Below are 21267 nucleotides of genomic sequence, written 5' to 3' on the forward strand. Positions count from 1 at the left end.
GCCCTGCTCTATACTATAGGATACATCAGCATATATATGGATTTTCTTGGTTAGTATATCCACCAACTTTGAAATTACTTGTGAAACATCTTCCCACAGGTGGCAAACTTCTTGTTTTTGCAGCCAAATGCTACACACGTTTTTATGGTGCATCCCGTGGGAGTGGGGAGTACCAATATGGTGGCAAGTGGCTTCACTTATTTCGGGATATCAGCAATCTAGTAAATAAACAGAGATTAGTAGATAGCTCTCATGTCTCTTAAAGTAAAACTGACTAAATTGTGATAAAATGAATTTTTTTTTCTAAATTTGGTTCAAATAGTACAACTGAAGCTATCACCTTAATTTTCAAATATTAAATAAAACATAACTGTAGAGGAAAAGAAAAAATTAGTCAATCTAAACTATTCCAACAGGAACCAGCACAACATCCATGTTTTCTAAATAAAGACAATCTGTACTTTCTTAAAGCTACAGTGTGTAATTTTCAGCGACATCTAACGTCCAGTCTGCAGACCGCAGCAACATGAACATCTCCCCCCCACCGCTTCTCCCCCCCAACAGTACGGCGAGCGTTACGGGACAAAATGTCTTCCACGACGTCCGCATCACCTACCTTCTCAAGTGATGAGGTTTGTTTACATAGATAATTTTACAGATAGTATTTCATTAGTCTGTGTAGGGTATAGATTTCATGTAGACTTAAGATAATAAATATACCCGTTATTTTTTCTACGTCGTTGTGACGTTTTGGTGAGCTGCTTTGCATGGTGATATAAAGAGAGTAAGTAATTGTAGTCATTAGTTTAACAGCGAGATTGTGTTCGCTGGAAGAATATATATTCCCCGTTTACAGAGTCCAAATCTTGTTTGTGGCACGGGGGTTACAAGGCGAGGAAGAGGGAGAGGAAGAGGGCAGAGAGGCCGGGGTGGGCGTGCAGCCAGGGCCAGGCGAGGGAGAGGTGCCAGCGGGATGACTAGAGCAGAGGAGGAAAGGCTTGAAGATCTCGAAAGGAGCCGGAGAGAAGTAACCGAGGTATATATCCAGAAAATTATTTTACAGAAAATTACTGACTCATTACCTGTGAAACGTCAGGGACGTTGCTGAATAAGTATACTGGAGAGTAACAGCATCATCACGCAGCATGTTATTGTAATGGGCGATCTCGCAATCGCTAGTTTGTTGGCTCTGCGCTGCCATAGCGCAAAGATGTCTGCCTCCATGGCTGCGAGACCCACTCCTATGTAATTATAAATAACGAATTCTAAGGCAACGCAAATAATAATGTTAAGAGGCTGAGCTCGTAGATGATGATAAATAACATAGTTATGTATAATATATTACATTTCTGACTGTATATCCCTGTAATTATTACACACTGTAGCTTTAAAGCCTTTGCTAACAAATAGACACATATATTTAAACTTCCATGCTGTCTGAATAAAAGGTAGTAAAAGGTGTAAAAATTTCTGGGGCGATCATCTTTCCCATTTTCATTACTTACCTACTTTTATCAAAAATTTCTCTGCATAAAATTAATATTTACATGTACTAATATCTATATTAAATAGATTTTTAAAGTTATTATTAAAGTAGTTATTTATCTATGATTTCAATGAAGACTCCTAAATGACTTCTAGAGAATTTTCTCTTTACCCCATATAACATAAGATTTAGTTCTGAAGTGAGCATGAATTGTGTATAAATCAACTTTAATGTTAGTATTTTGATTTGTATAATTAACCACAGCATATTAGTTGTCAAGAAATCTTTAATATATGAAAAACGTAAATGTTTAATAAGTCTGAACATTCCCCTGAAAGTATTACTGCTGCTACCAACTTTATTAGAGGGCGAAAAAAAATGGTAAAGGTGGCCACAGGGGTGGCGATGGCCACCTCTGGCCCCCCATCTTGCTCCGCCCCTGAGCCAGTGGAAATCATCAATAGATTTTTTTTTTTTTTGCATTATGCCTTGAATATGTAGGGGCACTAGCCCCTGTTGGCCCTTCTCTAGAACAGCCCATGAACAATCTTTGACTGGAGCAATAAGAAATGGATTGACTTTTATTAAAGAGGTGATAATTCACTGTAAACATGTAGACAAAGTAAAAACTGATAACGATTTAACAGACAATAAAAGTAAGCAACCTGAAATAGCATCAAATCATCCAGGATGAATGAAAGGCTATGATTGTTTTGTACACATACGTCACGGTGAGCGGGACACTCCCCGGGCTGATAGCCGCAGCTCGCAGCCCTGACTCTGCTATCAGCCTACGGAGGAGAGGGACGGAGCGAGCAGCCTGTGGCGGACGCTGGCCGGATGGTTAAATCCAACCTACAGACGATTTTAAATAGTCATTGTTTTGTAAGAGAAAAAGAAAGAAACTTATCCGAGATGCCTGTCATTGAGCAGTCCGGTAATAAACCCGAAAGGTATGTCAGCTGTTAGAAAACAAAAGAGGCTAAATGCTAAGTTTTAAAGCTGCGGCCTAAGCCAGGTGTACCTGTCTATTTACTGGAACGAAAGGTACAAGTCACGTATGTTGTTCACAATAACACCATTTGATAGGATAGTTTTCTTTTCTTTTTTTATTGTGTCAGGTATTTTTAATCTAGTTTGGGTTTAAAATGTGTTTAGTCAAACTAGTTCATTTAAATTTGAAGCGTACAGTATGTGTTGTAAACCAGCAATTAGACAAATTCAAGTAACGTTGTTGACAGTCATGCTGTGATTAGCAAGCTAATGCTAACGGTTAGGCTAATATATGAAACGCTGTGCAAGCTAATGCTAACGGTTAGGCTAATATATGACACAAGCTAATTGCTAATTGGTTAGCACTTAGTAGAAAAAAACCCAGCTTTTTTTATATCATTCAAACATAATTTAAAACGTATCGCATAAACGATAAAATTATATAGTTTAGTCTTAAAGCGCGTGTGGATGGGAAAGAAACGGTTTACTTCAGCTAGCGTTTATTGGGTTATGTCATCGATTTTGTTTTTGTCGCGACCATAAAAACAAAGTATTCTTCTTGACGGCTGTAACAAAAAAAAGCACATTTTCAACAGATTTTGGAGAATATCGTCCGTCGTTCTTAATAAAATATTGTGATTTTTGTTTGTTTGATTTTAGTACGGCTTGTACTGTTAACTTTATGCCAACTGACGTCGTGATAATCGTGTTTTTATCCAATTTTGCTCACACGGTTTAAGGTGATTGAAAATTACATATTAGCTAGATTTGTTTTGAAGCTGGTTAATTAGGTGGAGTCAATAATTATCTTTAAGCAGCCAGTGTCCCCACCTGGGTAGGACTTTTATAGATTCACCTTAATGAGGATCACGCAGATTTACCGTTAAATTGAGATAAAATCGGGACACATGAGGTTAATGTCTTTATATATGGGTTATATGGGTTTTAGTGTGTTTTCCATGAGGAATCCTAAGACCTTGTTAAGTCTAGTCGTGTTCTGACAGGATTTTTATTCAGGCGGTCTGTCCTGTTCTGACGTCTTTTAAAGCTCTGGAAGGAAATTTCCACTGCACTGCGAAAGGGGGTGGCATAGGGAAGACAACTAATGATACACGGTGTGCATTTGTGAAAGAACTATCATTATGATTGTTTGTTTGACCAGTTTTGACGCATTAAGTGATGATTAACTATTTGTTTTTTCTGTCCCACTTGCATTTTGGGAAAATCTGTAGAACCTTAACAAAATCTCTGAAGATGTAGAAAATAAGGACTTTTTATGAGGTGATATATGTTATTTTTATTTCTTTAAAGCAATCATTTCCTCATCATACCACCTTTATTGCCTGAAATATTCATTTATAGATACTGGACTGAGATAAGTGTTGTCAGCCTACTAGGAAACTTTACTGTACTACTCATTCCAAAAAAGTAAAAAAAAAAAACAGTCCTCTGGACTTTGTTTCCAAGTTTGAAGACATTTCGCCTCCCATCCAGGAAGCTTTTTCCAATTCGAAATGTCAGAATTAGCGTAGATTTCCAAGCTTTGTAGAGTGGACCAAAACAAAGCCTTGTTTTGGCTTAGAAAACATGCAAATTGAAACAAATATACAGGTCCAACCATTAGGAATGGGGAGTTGTTTGGTTTCTTTGTACTGGTCTGGGTTGAGATGATGGCGGGAAGGAATTGCTGCGTTGTAGGTTTTTGAGAGCTGAAACCTGAGCTCACCCCCTCTGTTTAAGGTTGTTTTTTCTTTCTTATAAATGGCTCCCTTCACACCCCTTTCAAACCACCTGTCTCCTTTGTCCAAAATGTGAACATTCTGGTGCTCAAAAGAATGTAATTTGTCCATAAGGTGTAGATGTACCACCAAGTCTTGTGCAGAGGAGATAGCTCTTCTTTGTTTGGCCATGCGTCTGTGGAGAGGTTGTTAGGTTTCTTCAATATAATTTAGTGTGCTGCTTTTTTCTGTATCATTGAATGCTAATAGACATAGTCTAAACATGTAAGCGTTTATTGATCTAATTTGTCATTTGTCATTTGTCCATAAGGTGTAGATGTACCACCAAGTCTTGTGCAGAGGAGATAGCTCTTCTTTGTTTGGCCATGCGTCTGTGGAGAGGTTGTTAGGTTTCTTCAATATAATTTAGTGTGCTGCTTTTTTCTGTATCATTGAATGCTAATAGACTTAGTCTAAACATGTAAGCGTTTATTGATCTAATTTAAAACGACAACAAAACACTCTGGTTCTTATGAAACTCATCATTGCGTTGGATTGAATGTGCAGCATACCTGATCTCTCCAACAGAAACTGTCATAAACCCCAGTGTAAAGGGAGAAATTATTTGTAATGGTTGAAAAGCTATTAGTGGTTGGGCCTAAATTACCCATTCTTTAATATACCAAACTATTTGGTAGTCACATAGAAGAAAGCAAAATTAAATGAAGAAAAAAAAATCCAAACGTTTGGCTTCCTAATTTACGGTTTTTCTTTTTTTTTTTTTCCTCCTTTGTTCAAATCTAGCAAGTTAATAGAATAAAACGGAAGCTTTACTCCATTCAGCCAGTCTTTCCCCGTCTCTCCAGCCTTAATAAACCTCAATTAAGACTTGGGTATTGTTGAGGATTTTTGCAATTTTTTTTAACAACACAAGTCGCTGCTGTTGGTAGCGACAGCCTGTGGCCACAGCAGGCCTCTGTGATTGAAAACCTCATAATGCTTTGCGAGGAGAGCGCACGCGCAGAAAACGATTGCTAACGGTGCAAGCACGTAGGTAGGCCTTACATAAACATATCACCAGAATGATTGACAATTAGGACCACTTATTTAGATGATCACCCTGGAAATAAGAATGTCCTTTATACCTTTCACATGTCAAAAGTATTTTCCTTTATATAAACGCATCTTTTGTCCCCCTACTTTTTTTGTGACTTTTTTTAAACACCTAGTTGTTTTACAGCACATCTAGCCTTCAATATTCACTTGCTAACAGCTCTCCTCTTACTGGTTTTTGTTTTTTGTTCACTAGTGGGAAAAAAAAATCCCAGTTTGAGTTTTCTATCCAGCCAATCAAGCTGAAAATATCAGATTTTAGTCTGACTGTTTTTCATTTTGCTGCATAAATTTCTACCTCTAAGTGCTCCTCACATGGCCTCCTAATGTAGGGGCATTTCTTACTATAATGCAGTTAAAGAAAACAAAAGTGGGGGATAAAGGTCATTCTAAGTTAAAGCAAACAAATGTAGTTGGTCGATAATATTTGGTAAATAACTGACCACTTCACTGTGAATTGGTCAGCAGCAATGTAGTCTAGCATAAATCCACTTTTTGTCTGATATATTGATGCACTTATGTTCAATTTCATGAGTCAACATGTAGAAATGTTTGTCTCTTGGAAAAGAACAGTTACTGATTGAACTCTTGCCCCATGTTTTAGTTGGTGTTTATTAACCAAGTTTAGCAAATGTTTTACTGTCATAAATCTTTCAGTTGTGCAACGAAGACTAAACCTTCTATTTATGTTGCAAGTTTGTTTTGTTTTGTTAGCAGTGTTTGGTGAAGACTTGGCTTAAAATGGCTCCGGCTTTGTGCGCTTCTGTCTGCTTTTCCAGCATCTCCAGTCCCAGGAGGTGCTCCCGCTGTTGCAGTAACCCGTGTCCGGGGCCTCTGTGGTGCTCCTGATGCCCCTCTCCCACCCCTGAAGATCCCAGGTGGGCGAGGGAATGACCAGCGGGATCGCAATCTTTCAGCTAAGCTATTCTACTCTGTACGTTACAACAGCTGTTTTCTTTTTCATCTGACATTTGTTTCTTTCCACGGCGTCTCACCTTTATTTCTCTTTGCAGGATGCTCATTTATTGGTTCTTGAAGAGCCTCCCCCTGCAAACAGCAGAGTGCGTTTCTTGCTCTTTGAGCCCCGTCGCACTGAAGGCAAACATTGTGTCTGGAGGGCTGCAGTGAAAGGGGGGAACCTTTATGTTGAAATCCCCTCTGGAGCTTTGCCCGAGGGCAGCAAAGACAGGTCAGGAGAAAAAGAGATTTTTTTTCTCTGTAGCTCAACAAAAAATGTTCAGTTAGAAGAATGTTTTTTCAATAAATTTCACTTTGAAGACCTTTATCTCAGTTGATACTGTTTTAGTCTGGGATTAAAATTTGATTGTGTTTGTAATGACTATAAAACATATGGGCAAAGAGGTAACTCACCAAATAGCCGTAGGTTGTTATTGTTAATACTGTTGTTTTTCATTAACCTATATTGAGAAAATTCCGATTACCCTTTGAGTTTTTCTGCGTCCTTTAATTTTTTTTTTCTTTGATTCTCTACAGTTTTGCACTTTTGCTGGAATTTGCAGAAGAACAGCTGCAGGCTGATCATGTGTTTATCTGCTTTCACAAGAACCGTGATGACAGAGGTGAGATTATGGTGCCTGGTGTTGTTTTAACTAATAACTGTTGTTTCAAGAATAACTCAGGTGATGCAAATCGCTTTGATAGTTTTGTAGTTTACACTAAAGCTAAAATAAATGTTTTTCACATTTTGTTGTGTAGATGAATCTGATTTTTCAGCTTTTTTTTTTTACATTTCATTTTTTTATATATATATATAAAAAAAACTTCCTACAGTAGTAGCCACTCAAAGTTTCCTCACTTTCGTTGATGAGCCGGTTCTTTCTTTCATGATTTGTGGGCATTCAGATGTAAAGAGAAGCGTCATCTCCTGGTCAGACCCTGTAATTCAGTGAAAGGGTGGAGTCAGTAAAAAAAAAATATGCATGTCCAAGAGAAGGCCAGTGGCTGGAAGTTGGAGGGCATTTTGCTGCCATTTGGCTGCCGTTCAGCAGGCTTTTGGCTGGGAAGGGCCATTTTGAATGGCTGCTACTGTAGTTTATGTTTAAAAATGCTGTTCCTTCAATGATTCTCCGAACTGAGATTAAATTAGCTGCTTTTTGAAGCAGGTTAGGAATTAACTGGTCATAAGTACTTAAAACTGTACCATGTTTATAGCAGCCAGATGTATCACAAAACAACTTGTTTAAGTCATTGTTGTTTTTGTTTTTTGTTTTTATTTCCTTTTACTTCTGAGCAGACTCTGTGTTGTGATTTCTGCTATGGTATTGTCTCAGATGTTTGTTTTGTTTTTTAGAGATGGACCAACATGGTCTTAAGTGTTCATGCTAATGAATTTGTCTTCCCTTGCCGTTTCTCCTCAGCATCCTTGCTGCGTACCTTCAGTTACCTGGGCTTTGAGATTGTTAGACCGGGTCATCCTCTCGTCCCCTCCCGACCTGACGCTTTCTTCATGGCTTACAGCATTGAGCGAGACTCCTCTGACGAATAAAAATAACGCTGAGCAGTTACAAATGTTTGTTCCCATTTCAATCGATACAATTCATCAGTTCTAGAAATTAATATATTCTAGTCATCCAGTGTGGTTGAGGTTTCCTGTTTTAAGCTCGTTTATCATTGCCTTTACCTTATGTGTGCTGTTTCAGTGAAGAGTTGCACAAAAGTTTAAATGTTTAACAGAGCAGGGAAGTAAAGCAGAAGCCTGGATGATGGCAGGGCATTACATTCTGACCATTCAATTTGTCATGTTCTGGTTTTGTCCTACCCCTGAAATCTATCTCCAGTGTATTTAAGATCAATCAGAATCTTACTCATGTAAGTAGGTGTTTTCGTAGTAATTATCATTTGATTTTGCTGTTGATAACTTTTTTTTTTTTTATGTGTGCATGGTTTTAATTTTTTGATCCACTCAGTAGAGATCTGCATGTTGTAACTACTAATAAAAGTGCTCACCTTATAATGTGTGGTCTTCTGATAAATGTAGTGAAGGACTGGAGCATTATAGACTGTATTGGAGTTTCTTTAATCAAGCACCATGGGAATAATGTGACATTGGAAGTGGATCCAGGCGTCGTTCCAGAAATTATACACAAAAAAATTCTGCAAGAAAGCAAAAGGTCCTGGTAAGTTTCTGACAGGACCTTTTTTATTTTATTTTTTATGGATTTGTTAAGAGAAATTGGTTGGAAAAAAAACCCAAAACAACCCAACATATATTCAAAAAAACCAAAAAGCCTCTTTCTTTTTTTTTTACACAGAATTGTGTTTCTATTCTAAAATTTTGCCCATTGTCCTCAGTAAATGTGTCAGAATTCTTAGCTAAACGGCACAGATAATTGCATTTGAAAGATCCGTTAAAAGCGAACTACTGAAAATTCCTTTAAATAACTAGAGTACTGTGAATTTATGGACATTTCTTAAAGTGTAGATAAAAGTGTTTTGAAGCTTGATTAAAATGCTGCAAAGCAAAACAACCTTATTTTTAATCACTTAAAGACTTCAACATCTGGCCGGGTATATAGCCATCCTTCATGCCAGAAATAATGGAGCCTTTTGGTTTTCTGACAGAAACCTGAATTTTAAGTCCAAATAATATTCCACCGGCCTGAGGTGGCATAGAAGATTCATCTCAAGCCTAAATCATCCAGTTGGAGTTTTGCTGGTAAATGTAAAAGAGGTAGTTTGATATTTCAGGGTCTTCATGTAATATACAAACTTAAATCATCACAGCATGATACTACCACTCTCATGTTTGATAGCTGGTTCACTGTACCTCCATTTAAAACATGTTTTTTGTTTTGTTTTTTCAAGGTCTTAATCCACATCACTTAATCCAAATATGACTGTTTGGATTAGATATTGGAAATTTAGACAACTGCCTTTTCCTGCTGTCATTACGTTTTTTGTTTTTTTTTAACCATATTTAAGTCTACAGTCAATGATGGAATCTGGAATCCATGATTCTATCAGAAGCTTGCTGATGGATATAGAAAGAATGTGGTTTTATATTTGTGGAGAGGCATGTTAACTTTTGATCAACTTTGACTGTGTAAATTACAGCCACAACTGTGTCCTTTCAGTTATGTTGTACTTAGACATTGACTTGGTATCATGGCAACTTTAAATTAGTGAAAGCAGCACATTTCAATTGGCAAAGCTACAAGTACTTGCCTTGTATTCTAAGATCATCTCTGTCCAGTTACTAAAGAGAATACATGTAAAGAAGTCATGATACATGAGATCATTTGACAAGTTTGTTTATTTAATGATCTCAACTATTTGGGTATAAAGTTTGTAAAGATGGTGAGTTTTTATTATTTCAGTAAGTTCAGAATCCTATCAGACCAGTTCAAGTCCATATAAAAGTAGGGACTAAAAGGCTTTAACGAGGATGCAGTCCAAAAATAACCCGACTGAAGAATCATCTCAGGATGCTGCAAAGCTGTGTGCCCACACCCACTACTGTTTCAGAGTCGGTGAATGACAGGTACTTCAGACACATTAACACCTCCCAATTCAGACCAGACTGATCCTGAATCAGTCCTACTTCTGCCAGCTTCATCACCAGCAGGGCTCGTTTGACAGTCAGCCATCTCTGCACGACCATCATTGTAGAAAAGCCTTTCTGTTCGAAGACGGACACCTGGGGGCCCCAGAGGAGCACCTGAAGCATGGCTATAATGTCTGTGACCTGGGGGCTGCTGTCACTCTGAAGCAGAGAGGTAAAATGTTGAAGCCCCTTTCGGTATAAAGACTGATATGCTTCAATGGGGCCTTCCTGCTGGCGCAGACAGAACTGAATTAGGGCTCCTATTTGGTATTTAATGGTGGTCAGGGACTGAGGGGCTGAAGAAGCAGCAGATTGTGGCACTACTAGCACACAGGGCGAGCCATATTTCCTCCACAACTCTTGGACTCTGGGACCATCCCCTTCCTGGGTTTCTAGCCCCTGACTTCTCTCCCTGTTGGGCCAAACCAGAAGGATCTCCCTGGGCCTGAGCTCAACTGCCGTGCCACTATTGTACAGATGGTGTGAGCCCATTAGAACCTGCAGTAGCAGAACACACACCTGTCTCTCATAATCCTTACACGAGCAGCTGTCCAATACAAAGTCCTCCAGGCTGGTGTGCGGTAGATCACGCTCAATGCTCACACAGTGTCCTCTCTGTAGGAGAGACTCAACTGTCTCATTGCTGCCTCTGTCTAGTGGGTTAGAAGCCCTGCAGTCTGACTCTGCAGAGGTGGGAAGATCATTGGTAGGGCTTTCCTCGTTTATGCTTGGCTGAAAATAAGCAAGGACGTCTTGCACATTAGCATGCAACCGTTCTTTGCGACGAGCTGAAGGAGCATTCTTGGTCCCTTTGCATACCTGCAAAGAAAGAAACATTTTTGCAATAGTTTAATAAACTCTATACAAAAGAGATCTTGTAGCAGCTGTGGTGGCTGTTGAAAGGAAGTGAAGTGGCACCACAACAAGTGGAACATTTGCAAATGTCGATAACTATCAGTCTTGTCTTCAGTATACAGTGCTTTGCATTTCAAACCAAATCATTGTGGTTGTGTTAATGCTAAAGTATTGATTCACTAAAGACCATATATGGAGTAAGAGAAGGGCAACATTACCCTCAAACCAAGCACCCTTCCAGGAAACTTGGGGCTCTGCAGGCTGTAGTAAGTCTTGTCTCCAACTGTCTTTGTCTTGGCACCCTGACTCAGCAGAAAATCCTGAGGCTTGTATGTGTCAGGTTCCTTTTCTTTCACCAGGAGGCTTCGGTCATCAACACCCTGAGCCATGCTGCGAAGGAAAAGCAGCTGATGGTGTTGAATCCTCTTAGAGACAACATCCTGGTCCTGAAAGTTCCCGAAAATGGAGAATAGATCTTCATCTGGCGTGGCAAAGGACAGCTGGGAGAAGGACGGTAAGGAGTTTGGACTTCTGGCTGGTTTAAAGTCTTCACTTTCTTCAGAGATAAAAGTACCAGGTATCGGCGCCATCATATAGAGGGGATTGTCAAAGTTCTGAGGATGCCTTGGCAGAGGAGAGAGTGGAGAGAGCGAGCAGGGTGCTGGCGGGTCGATACCGGGAAGGGAAAGGGTCCTGGTTAGCCTCTTCTTTGGAACAGGTGGTGGTGTGCCATCAGAGAAGAATCTCATCTGGTGTTTGAAGGGATCTGGACAACACATTGAGAAACGCAGAGGAAATGGATCAGAACAGTATCAGAAGCTCCAAAAAATATTTTGATCATCTTTTAGTCAGATCCTGATTAACATATTTCTTTAATGGCACATTCTTGTGCGTTTCCCATTCGGTAGAATAAATAAAACTATGCCCTGATGTATAATCATATTTATACCTCAAAGGAAACAGGAAATAATAACATGGTGGTGGTCAAGCAGTTAACTCTGTTCGTGATCATCACTGTATTCTGGACAACTTTCAGTCAGCGTTTTGTAAATCTCACTCTACTGAAAAAGCTCTTCTTAGAGTCTTAAATTATATTTCCATGCAGTGTGACGCTTTGCCGTAACAGCTGGATGCCCATCATTTCCTGCAAGTCTTTGTAGTGTGAAGATAACTTGGATATTGCTAAAAGTAAAAGTCTCAGAGTTTTAATTCCTCTCATCTGTTTTCATATTTCAAAAGACAAAGTGAAGACAGGAGTGAACCACTCCTTTTGTCTTTTCCTCTCATCTCCATCAACTAAAGCCATGAACTTATAAAATCTAGCTCTGAATTTAAACGATGTATCGATGATCACGCAGAAGATTGAGGTGATCCCTCTTTAAGCCTACCGTAGCGTTGGTGAATTGGACACTGGGCTGCATGACAGTCGGTGGGTTGAGAGAAGACGTCGCTGTATCCCAAGCTGGGATGCTGGAACCCAGTTGGACTGAAAACAGAGTCCGACTCCATACTGGAACGCCTAAAATAAGGAGAGGTTTTTTTATAGCTTGCATTTTTGCAGAAACCATAGTTTGTTTTTGTACAATATAGTATTTCTACTTCTAATAAAACATACATTATAGAATACCTAAATATGCAATAAAGGAGGATCTGTGAAGATATTAGAATGCCCACAAAAAAGAATTTTATTAAATTGAAAAATTGATAAACGAGAGACTTATTAATTGTTTATATTACCTGTGCTGTTTGACAGGCAGAGTAGGTGGCAGATCCCTCTCTCTGCTAGCAGACGCCATCAGGGAACTTGCAGTTTAACACCTTAAACCGTTCCCTTCACCTCCGATAAATGCTCTAAACACGGCACAGAATGAAACTCAGGAGGCCGACTCCTTAAAGACTTCCCATCTCCGTTTCTGCCTCATCTGAATGGTTGATATTTTGAAGCAAGTCTTCTTTAGAGGTGTTGCCTGGCGGATGTTTTACTCTCATCAGTTTTTTTAGTTAGAACTTGAGGTTGGCACCGGAAAAGTCGTGTCTGTTCTGAGGGCAAAGCTGCTCTCTGAGCTAACCTCAGCTCCGACAGAAAGAGGAAGAGCAGTTACAACAGAGTGCATTCACGTTGCGCTCATTTCTGTCTGTTCCTCTCAGGTGAAGCTTTACTCACCCTGAGCAGACATAGCATGAAGTTATATGGATGATTCAGTTAAAGCATTCTCATAAATATGCTTCCTGAGATGATTTTAGAAGTGAGAAAAGCTAAGAATTTAAATGAAAATAAAAGCTTTCAGTAACTTTAAGTAAGTTGATCAAGAAAAGCCATCACTGAAAAGAGAACAAAGGGGGGAGGATGGTGGTTTCAGCTACCTAGCATAAACAGCCCTGTCTTACAACTCATTACAAAGGGTTTTAGTCGAAATATTTTCAGAAAAACTAAAAGTTTCAGTTGATTTTGTTTATTATTTTCAGGTATTTTAATCAGCTTTTTATTGATGTTTATCTACTGACCAAGTGTGTAACCGGCCTGCAAGCAGACATAGCTGAAATCAGCGTTGCCTTGCAGCAGTAAGGGCCTATGTTTGCATCCCGACCTGGAGTCTTTTCTGTATTTGTCACATTAAAAACACAAATGTCTTTTCATTTTTCTGGTATGTTAAAAAAATATACATAATTTATCAATTTGTTTTTGAAAATAAAGTTATGAAAAGGGCTGTGTTGTTTTGTATTCACAGTCCTTAACTCCAACACAACCTAATGCCTTCAGATGTCACCTTACTAGCAGATTGAGTTCAGCTGTTTTAAATGTGAGCTCATTATAAATCCAGCTGTTATGTAATGGTATACCTTAAAAGTTTGTCACACTTTAGTGGAAAAACAGCATTTCGAGAATGAGAAAAATTGTAGTCAGGCCAAAGATGAAGGATTAAAGTTTGGGTGAACTAATTAGACAGGGAGTCAAGAGGCGCATGTTTACTCTGGAGGGGCTGCAGCTCAGGTGGGAGGATATGTATTGTCAATGTTCTCCACAAAGCTGATCGGACCAATCTTAACTTTTATGGCTACATTCAAAATGCTTTTTATGGACGAGCATTTGTGCTTCAGTCCACATGGGACAAACCATCCCCATGTTGATGCTTTGTGAAGATAGATGGGGGAAGTTTAGAGCCTGGAAGAAAAACCTAGACATGCTGCATGAGACTTGGAATAAGTGTAAAACTTTTTAGTAAGACCTAAACTTTGAATGTACTTCACCGCAGGGAACCACCCTTCAAAAGGGAAATGGCCCGAAGTGTTCACACTCATCAAAACGCATTTTGATCTGTTAACCTTACTGTTGACAGCTGATTTCTGAAGCTGTTGTGTTTAGAGATCATGACAGATGAGGTGACACCTGTATCCTGTCAGTATCACACAAAACATCTTTGCACCATTTTTTCTTTTTTGCTACAATCTGAAAACTGAAAGGAGCACATATCTGAGTTAACAACCGCAGATGATTTTGAAGGTTAGGGGCTGTGCTGCTGCCCAGTAAGTAAAAAATATAAAACATGGATATGGGCCGTTGCTCTTTTTTGGGGGTCAGGACCCTATTTAAAAGAACTTGACTTGATTTTAAAGTTAAATCAATGTCCAACGTAGAGTGTTTGCCAGCTAGTGCATTGTACCAAGAAAAACAAATAAATAAGGGGCTATTACAGCATGGAAGGAAACAAGTCAGTGAACACATAAATACCTAAATAATAACATGTTTAAGGGGTTAGAGAAAGCATCTGCAACTTCTAATCCCTTCCAACTGCACATCACAGTCAATATGGCAAACCTCATAAAATTTAAACCATTTTAATAGAAAATCTCAGCACAAGTAGAACTAAAAACACAGATGCTCCCATTCTCTGGTAGTTTCTATTTTGAGGGGCCCAAAAGAGATTGTACAGAGATCCAAATACAACTAAAAACATTGTGGGTTAAACTGCATTTTCTTTAAGGCATTTATGATACAGTCATACATTTTTTTGGGGAAAACAGCCATTTAAGACATAATCTGTAACCTATTTCAAATGATTGTTGTCATAGAAGGCAGCAGGCTGATTTTCAGCCACAATAACATATGACCTGAGTTTCTGTAAAGTGAAACATATTGAGGCAGAAATAGGAATAGATACAGGAACCTGACCTGTCTACCTCCCATCCTTTATCCTTATCGTCTCACAAAGCAGTACCAGAAGTTACTGTAAATGCTTAAATATGATGACATTTCCTGTGCTATTGCTCTATGAGAGAAGGTAAAAGGATACCACAAGAGCTGTGACAAACTGTTTCGGCATGATTAAATGCCTGCTTACAGGAATATGAACGGACCCTTTAAAAAAAAAAAAAAAATCTCTTTACAGGAAATTAATGAAAATACTTTAAATTGAAAAAGAAATTTAAACCAAAATAAATGTTATTTGCCTTTACTAGTACCTTATGTCGCTGTTACTAATTTCTAAAGAAATAAAAAATTAAGATTGCTAATAAATATTGAAACACCAGCAGTAGAATTTTATAGTCTTTAGGTATGTCTTTTATCAAGGAAAACTCTAACATTAAAAGGTTTGTGGAGAGTTACATTTCTATATGAAATAAAATAAAAAACAAGCAGATTAAAAGCCTAATACACACTATAAAGTAATTTTCCTATGAATTTTCACTTCCATATGAGAGCAGCGTCAAAGACAGGGTTCAAGGTTATCTGAGAGTCTATCTGTGTCATCTGTTTTACTCAACAGGCATTACACTGCATTGTTCTAGCTAACCAGAAACCAGTGAGACTACGGTCAATTCCTGTTTCCACTGAAGATGTTGTTTAGCAAACTTCTCTTCTAACTGGAATCAAAACATCAAAAGTTTACACTCATGATTACGGCAATTATAAAGCCCTGTCACAACCTGACGATTTAGTCAGCGAATGCCTGACGTACAAAAAATCTTGCAAAAACACTGGCATATGTTGGATAAGTTACGAGTTGTTCAAGACGACTGCTGAACATTTTTCCAATGTACAGCTACTGTTTAATGGCGTATTGGCAGCATTTTGATATAAAAGGGGGTTCACAGGAGTAACCATCAGTACTCCTCCCGACTTCATCCCCATCACAGGGTGAGTGTGAAGTTGAGTATGATAGGGTGACCAAACGTCCGTATTTCCCGGGACATATTTGTATTTCACGTCCTGTCCCGGGCGTCCCGTTTCACGTTTCAGTGTGTAACTTTTAGCGACATCTAGCGGTCAGACTGCAGACCGCAGCAACATGAACATCTCCCCCCCACCGCTTCTCCCCCCCAACAGTACGGCGAGCGTTACGGGACAAAATGTCTTCCACGACGTCCGCATCACCTACCTTCTCAAGTGATGAGGTTTGTTTACATAGATCATTTTACAGATAGTATTTCATTAGTCTGTGTAGGGTATAGATTTCATGTAGACTTAAGATAATAAATGTACCCATTATTTTTTCTACATCGTTGTCACGTTTTGGCGATCTCGCAATCACTAGTTTGTTGGCTCTGCGCTGCCGTAGCGCAAAGATGTCTGCCTCCATGGCTGCGAGACCCGCTCCTATGTAATTATAAATAACGAATTCTAAGGCAACGCAAATATTAAGGTTAAGAGGCTGAGCTCGTAGATGATGATAAAATAACATAGTTATGTATAATATATTACATTTCTGACTGTATATCCCTGTAATTATTACACACTGTAGCTTTAATAACTTTTTTTATTTTTTTAATTTAACACTTGTCATTTGTATTTTATTGACTTTATTGACTGTTTCAAATAATTTTTCCTTTTAATGTTTTTTTCTTGTCTGGTTCAATTATTGTGTAACTCTTGTGCAAGTCTTTATATCTCCCCCTCTGATGTGCTGTCCCTTAATACAAAAAAAAAAGCAGCCCTGTTCTTAATCAGAATATAGATTGTGTGCCTGTCAGTACGCCAACAACATGCAAAAGCGCACATGTATGTTTACCGACGATTTACAAAAGAGTTTCCCCGCTTTCAGACCGGGTCGAGACAAATGGGAGGCCTTGTGCACATATGTCTCGTGTCCAATGAAGGTGCAAGGGATCTGAAAAGCCATCTGGACTCCGAAAGTAAAGATAGTCTATTGATATGTTTGTTCGTTTTTGGTACATTTTGAATGATTTTTGCTACACAAGAGGTATTTTTTGTTAATTAGCTCATTTGTTAATTTATTTTTACCAATAGCCTACAGAACAGACATTATCTCGTTCATTGCTGAGTCTAAGTATCATCTGTTATTGAGAGTTGAGAGTTATTGTTAACTTTTATTGTTAAGTGAGGGATGTTTAGATGAGACATTATTTCTTTTATTGTGCTATTCATTCATTACAGGAATTGTTAAGCATTTTTAATAAATACATTTTGAATGAAATTATCGTTTGTTATTGGAGTTATTGCTGTTGACTTTTACTGAAAAGCATTTTTTAATAAATCAACTGTAAATATCATGTTATTGTAGTATTACGTAGGTCTATGTTAAGTGAGTGCATGCCACAGACATCTCTATGCATGGGAACAGAGATCCCAATTCTTGTTTGCGAAGTTTTTTCGCATGAAAAGAGTCTGCAAAGATAAAATCAAAGCAGATTCTTTCTGCTTCATTAGTTCTACTACAAGTACATTTTTCCTAATTTCTTTAAACAATATCCTCCAAAAATCCAAATCTGATATCTAGTAAACATATTGGAGAATCATTCAGTCAGAATGATACTTGCCTCTACAGGTTTACTACATAGAAATGAAATCAGTTCTTGCTTGACGGATTATTTTAGACTGTTTGAACCAGGTAGTTAGGCTGGAACCATTTTAAGCTGACATATATTTGCTCCACTCTGCTAAGCAACTAAATCAGAGGTGTTCCTCCTACCGAACAACCTGGTGAAAACCAGCTGACCAGATGGTCGTAAAGTCGTAAATTGTAAAGTGCTTTGAGATGACACGTGTTGTGAATTATATAAACAAACTGAATTGGATTGAATTAAGGTTACACTAAGACAAATAAAGGCATACTTAAAACTGTATGAGCTAGAGTGTTTAACAATAAAAATGGATAAAAGACAGGGTACCAATTGGACAGGCTCGGTAGATCCATTTTCAGATCAGGTAAATTATTTTTTATAATTCTATGTAACTCTGTGAGCCAGAAGCATGTTGCGGTTTTTGCTGAAACACTGCAAAAACTATTTAAGAATAAGTTTAAATTTCTGAAAATAAATGTACTCATTTGAGTTGGTTAATAAGATGCTGTGCCAATGGAACATTTTTACTCTTAGAATAAGACAATTAGATATTATACACTTAAAATAATACTATTCAATTATTTTTCAATAAATTTAAATGTAAACTCCTTAATAAAAAATGTTTTCTTATCCATTGGAAGTGCAGATAATCAACTGTAGGCTCCCAGTAAACTAGTGAAGAGGTAACTGTCAGGTTAAAAGGTTTCAAATTAAGTGGCAAGAACAAAAGTATTCATAGGCCTTTTACCTTTTTCCTCATTCTGTCAAGTTTCAACCACAACTTAGATTTTTTTTAAAAGCACAACTTTGATATATTTTTCTGAAATTCATTTTTTTTTAACAAACAAAAGTACAGATATTCTATATTCTTAAAAAAAAAATCAGGGATAAAAACAAGGAGAAGTTTAAAGTATGACTAGATTTCAAACAATATTCTGAGCTTAAATAATCTGATGTAAATTGACCTGATGAGATTACATTATTCAGAGAGGGAGCCAATAGAGTCCTGGCGACTTTAAAGGAGCTGCAGAGATTCATGGCTCAGGTGGAAGAATCTACTGAGAGGGCAACTATAAGCCATGCATCCAACAAGTCCCCACAAAAAGAACCCATTGTGGTTTATGGAAATCTATCAATTTAAAGTTTTCTCTATAGGAAACAGTAAAATGTGCTCTGTTCCAAGGGAACCATATGTGCTTATTGTGCTGGACATTTAATACCGCAGATCAAGAGGGGTGGTTTTCTTCACCAGGACTAGAAATAGCACATCAGGGTTAATAGGAAGATGGATGGAGCTGGAAGGATTTTTGGAAATACAGTCTTTTTTTCATAAATTTGTTCATTGAGGAAACAGATTAGTGGTATACATCAAGAAAATACATAATTTTCCTCATTACATTTTCTTGTTTTTCCTCCGAAGAAAAGATAGACCTAAAATGGACAAAAGTCAAGTCTAACCAAATCTAAAAGCCATTACATATAACATACATGTATTGAAAAAAAAACAAAAATAAAAATAAACTCACAAAAACACCCATACACACAGAGGGAAAGGTGGGGATGGGTGTTATATTCAGAAGGCAAGGACTGAAGTGATTTTCAAATTTTTCCTGGTTTCCTTTCATTGCAAAATGCATTTTCTCCATTTCAAGAAATGATAGAACATGCTGGAACCACTGAAATATATTAAAGGTGATTCAGAAGATTTCCAAAAAAGCCACATTTTTCGTCTGGCAATAAAAGCCAATATTTTGGTGTGAAAATTGTCCATTAAAACAGACTTTACTGGTATACCAAAAAATAGCTAAATAAGGATTCATTTCAATTTTAGTTTTGAGGGCTTTAGAGGAAATGTAAATTTGTAAATGTAAATTGGAAATGTAAATTGGAAATTATGAAGTGTCGGACATGAAAAGAATATGTGGCTCAGGTCGCATGGGCTTGTAAGACATCTTTCACATTCATTTACTATTTCTGCAAAAATATTTCAAAGGTGTGGCTTAGAGTAACAAACTCTGTACCCTAATTTAAATTGAATAAGTAGCAACCTAGCTGACGGTGTACTAAACCAAATAGCTGATACTGCCTTTTCACACTGCTGATCCGAAATAGTTATTCCTAGTTCACGTTCTAAAGATGTTTTAACTTTCCATGTTGTGTATGTATCCAAGTCCATAACATCTTTATATATAATTGATATAATTGACTTCTTATAGATTTAAGTGGTAACAATTCTTCCCAGGGTTTGGTGTTAGGGAGAGAAGGATAAGAAAAAAAGGGGATATACAGTGTCATATCTGAATTTAACGAAACAAGTGAGTAGCTGGGAGATGGTTGTCAGAGGACCAATCAGAAAAGATTTGAAAAGTGGCATCTTTAAATAGATCCTTAAAGTTTTTAACACCCCTGTTTTTCCACAATACATAGGTAGCATCAGCAAGACCAGGAGGAAATTACATTTGTTTTGGTATCAATAACAATGCCTATCATAAAAAATAGTTAAAGTGGTTTCTGTACTGTGACCATATTTTAAGAGTGGATAGAAGGATGGGGTTTGAAGTAAAACGAGCGAAGGTGATCGGAAGTGAAGGAGACACAAGAGCCCCTGACGACGTACATGATTGAAATCCCAGTTTACACCATAACAGTTTGTCTGACTGGAGCTTGTATGTCAATATCTGAATATGAGCTGACCAATAGTAGTATAAAAAATTAGGTAGAGCAAATTTGCTACTCAATGTGAGCCTCTGCAAACGCGGTTCCTTCCCCCTAGGGTTCTTTACCTCCCATAGAAATGAAGTTAGTGCATCAAGGGTTTTAAAAAAGTTGCTCAAAGGCACTTAAAAATATTGGGGAGGAAAATGGAAAGGAAAGAAAAAGAAAAATAAAGGCAAGGCATTCATTTCAATTGTATTAATTCGACCTATGAGTGACAGGGGCAAAGAGCCCCATCTTTGAAAGAGTAATTTAAGCTGAGATTTTAATGGGTAAACATTCGCTACATATAAGGAGCTGGATATAAATTCTTTCCAGTCATGTAATTTTTATAAAATCCAATCAAATGTATTGAAGTTTAAGATTATAGAATGACAAAATCTTAAAGAATCTAAAGATTATTCTCAAGGCTGTAAAAATATATTATGATTTATTGAAGCATTTTGTTCTCTTTTTAAATTATTTGATAAAATCCCAGAATAAAGTAAACTGACAGGAAAGGGGTACAAGAGGGGGAGAGACATACGGCTAAGGACCACAGGTCGGATTCGAACCCGCATCGGCCCCGACGAGGACTATGGCCTACTTACATTGGCTGTGCGCGCTAACCACTGCAGCACCTACACACCCCCAACAAGTCAATTTCTTTTGGTCATATTATCTGATACCATAATTGTTGTCATAACTCTAATCATTTCTGAAATGCATAAAGGGATTATGATATTTGGAATTTGTTTCCGTGGTGCACGGTGACACAGTTTGTAGTTATGTTGCTTTGCAACAAGAAGGTTCCGAGTTCGATTCTGCATGTTTGCATGTCCTCGTTGTGCAGCTTTTAGGTTCATTAGCATCTCTAAATTGTCATCAGGCTGTAGTGTGTGTGTACTGTGTGTTTTGCCAATGCGAATGGTGACCTGTCGAGGGCGTGTCCTGCCTCTCACTGCTGGAGACAGGCACCGGCCTTACCATGACCCTGATGGAATAACCGGGAGAGGGTGGATGATTAGAATTTGTCTGCACAT

At 37.9% G+C, this 21267-nt stretch overlaps 2 protein-coding genes across 2 annotated transcripts; one reads left to right on the plus strand and one right to left on the minus strand.

Moving 5' to 3' along the window:
• Positions 1-2245: 2245 nt before the first annotated feature.
• Positions 2246-8281, plus strand: oaz1a (ornithine decarboxylase antizyme 1a). The gene is given in 6 exon segments (XM_038279054.1): positions 2246-2439; positions 6090-6156; positions 6158-6244; positions 6324-6499; positions 6805-6890; positions 7689-8281. Coding segments are annotated over 6 exon segments (657 nt in total). The 5' UTR covers positions 2246-2326; the 3' UTR covers positions 7817-8281.
• Positions 8282-8773: 492 nt separating this feature from the next.
• On the minus strand, positions 8774-12762 carry peak3 (PEAK family member 3). Its single transcript, XM_038279058.1, has 4 exons — positions 12467-12762; positions 12118-12248; positions 10948-11495; positions 8774-10693 (listed from the first exon to the last, which is right to left on the minus strand). Exons 1-4 carry the CDS (start codon positions 12523-12525, stop codon positions 9746-9748), a joined length of 1686 nt encoding a protein of 561 aa, XP_038134986.1. The 5' UTR covers positions 12526-12762; the 3' UTR covers positions 8774-9745.
• Positions 12763-21267: the final 8505 nt, after the last annotated feature.

This window comes from Cyprinodon tularosa, unplaced genomic scaffold (genome assembly GCF_016077235.1).
Source record: "Cyprinodon tularosa strain WSP-4 unplaced genomic scaffold, ASM1607723v1 ctg147, whole genome shotgun sequence".
Classification (NCBI taxonomy): domain Eukaryota; kingdom Metazoa; phylum Chordata; class Actinopteri; order Cyprinodontiformes; family Cyprinodontidae; genus Cyprinodon; species Cyprinodon tularosa.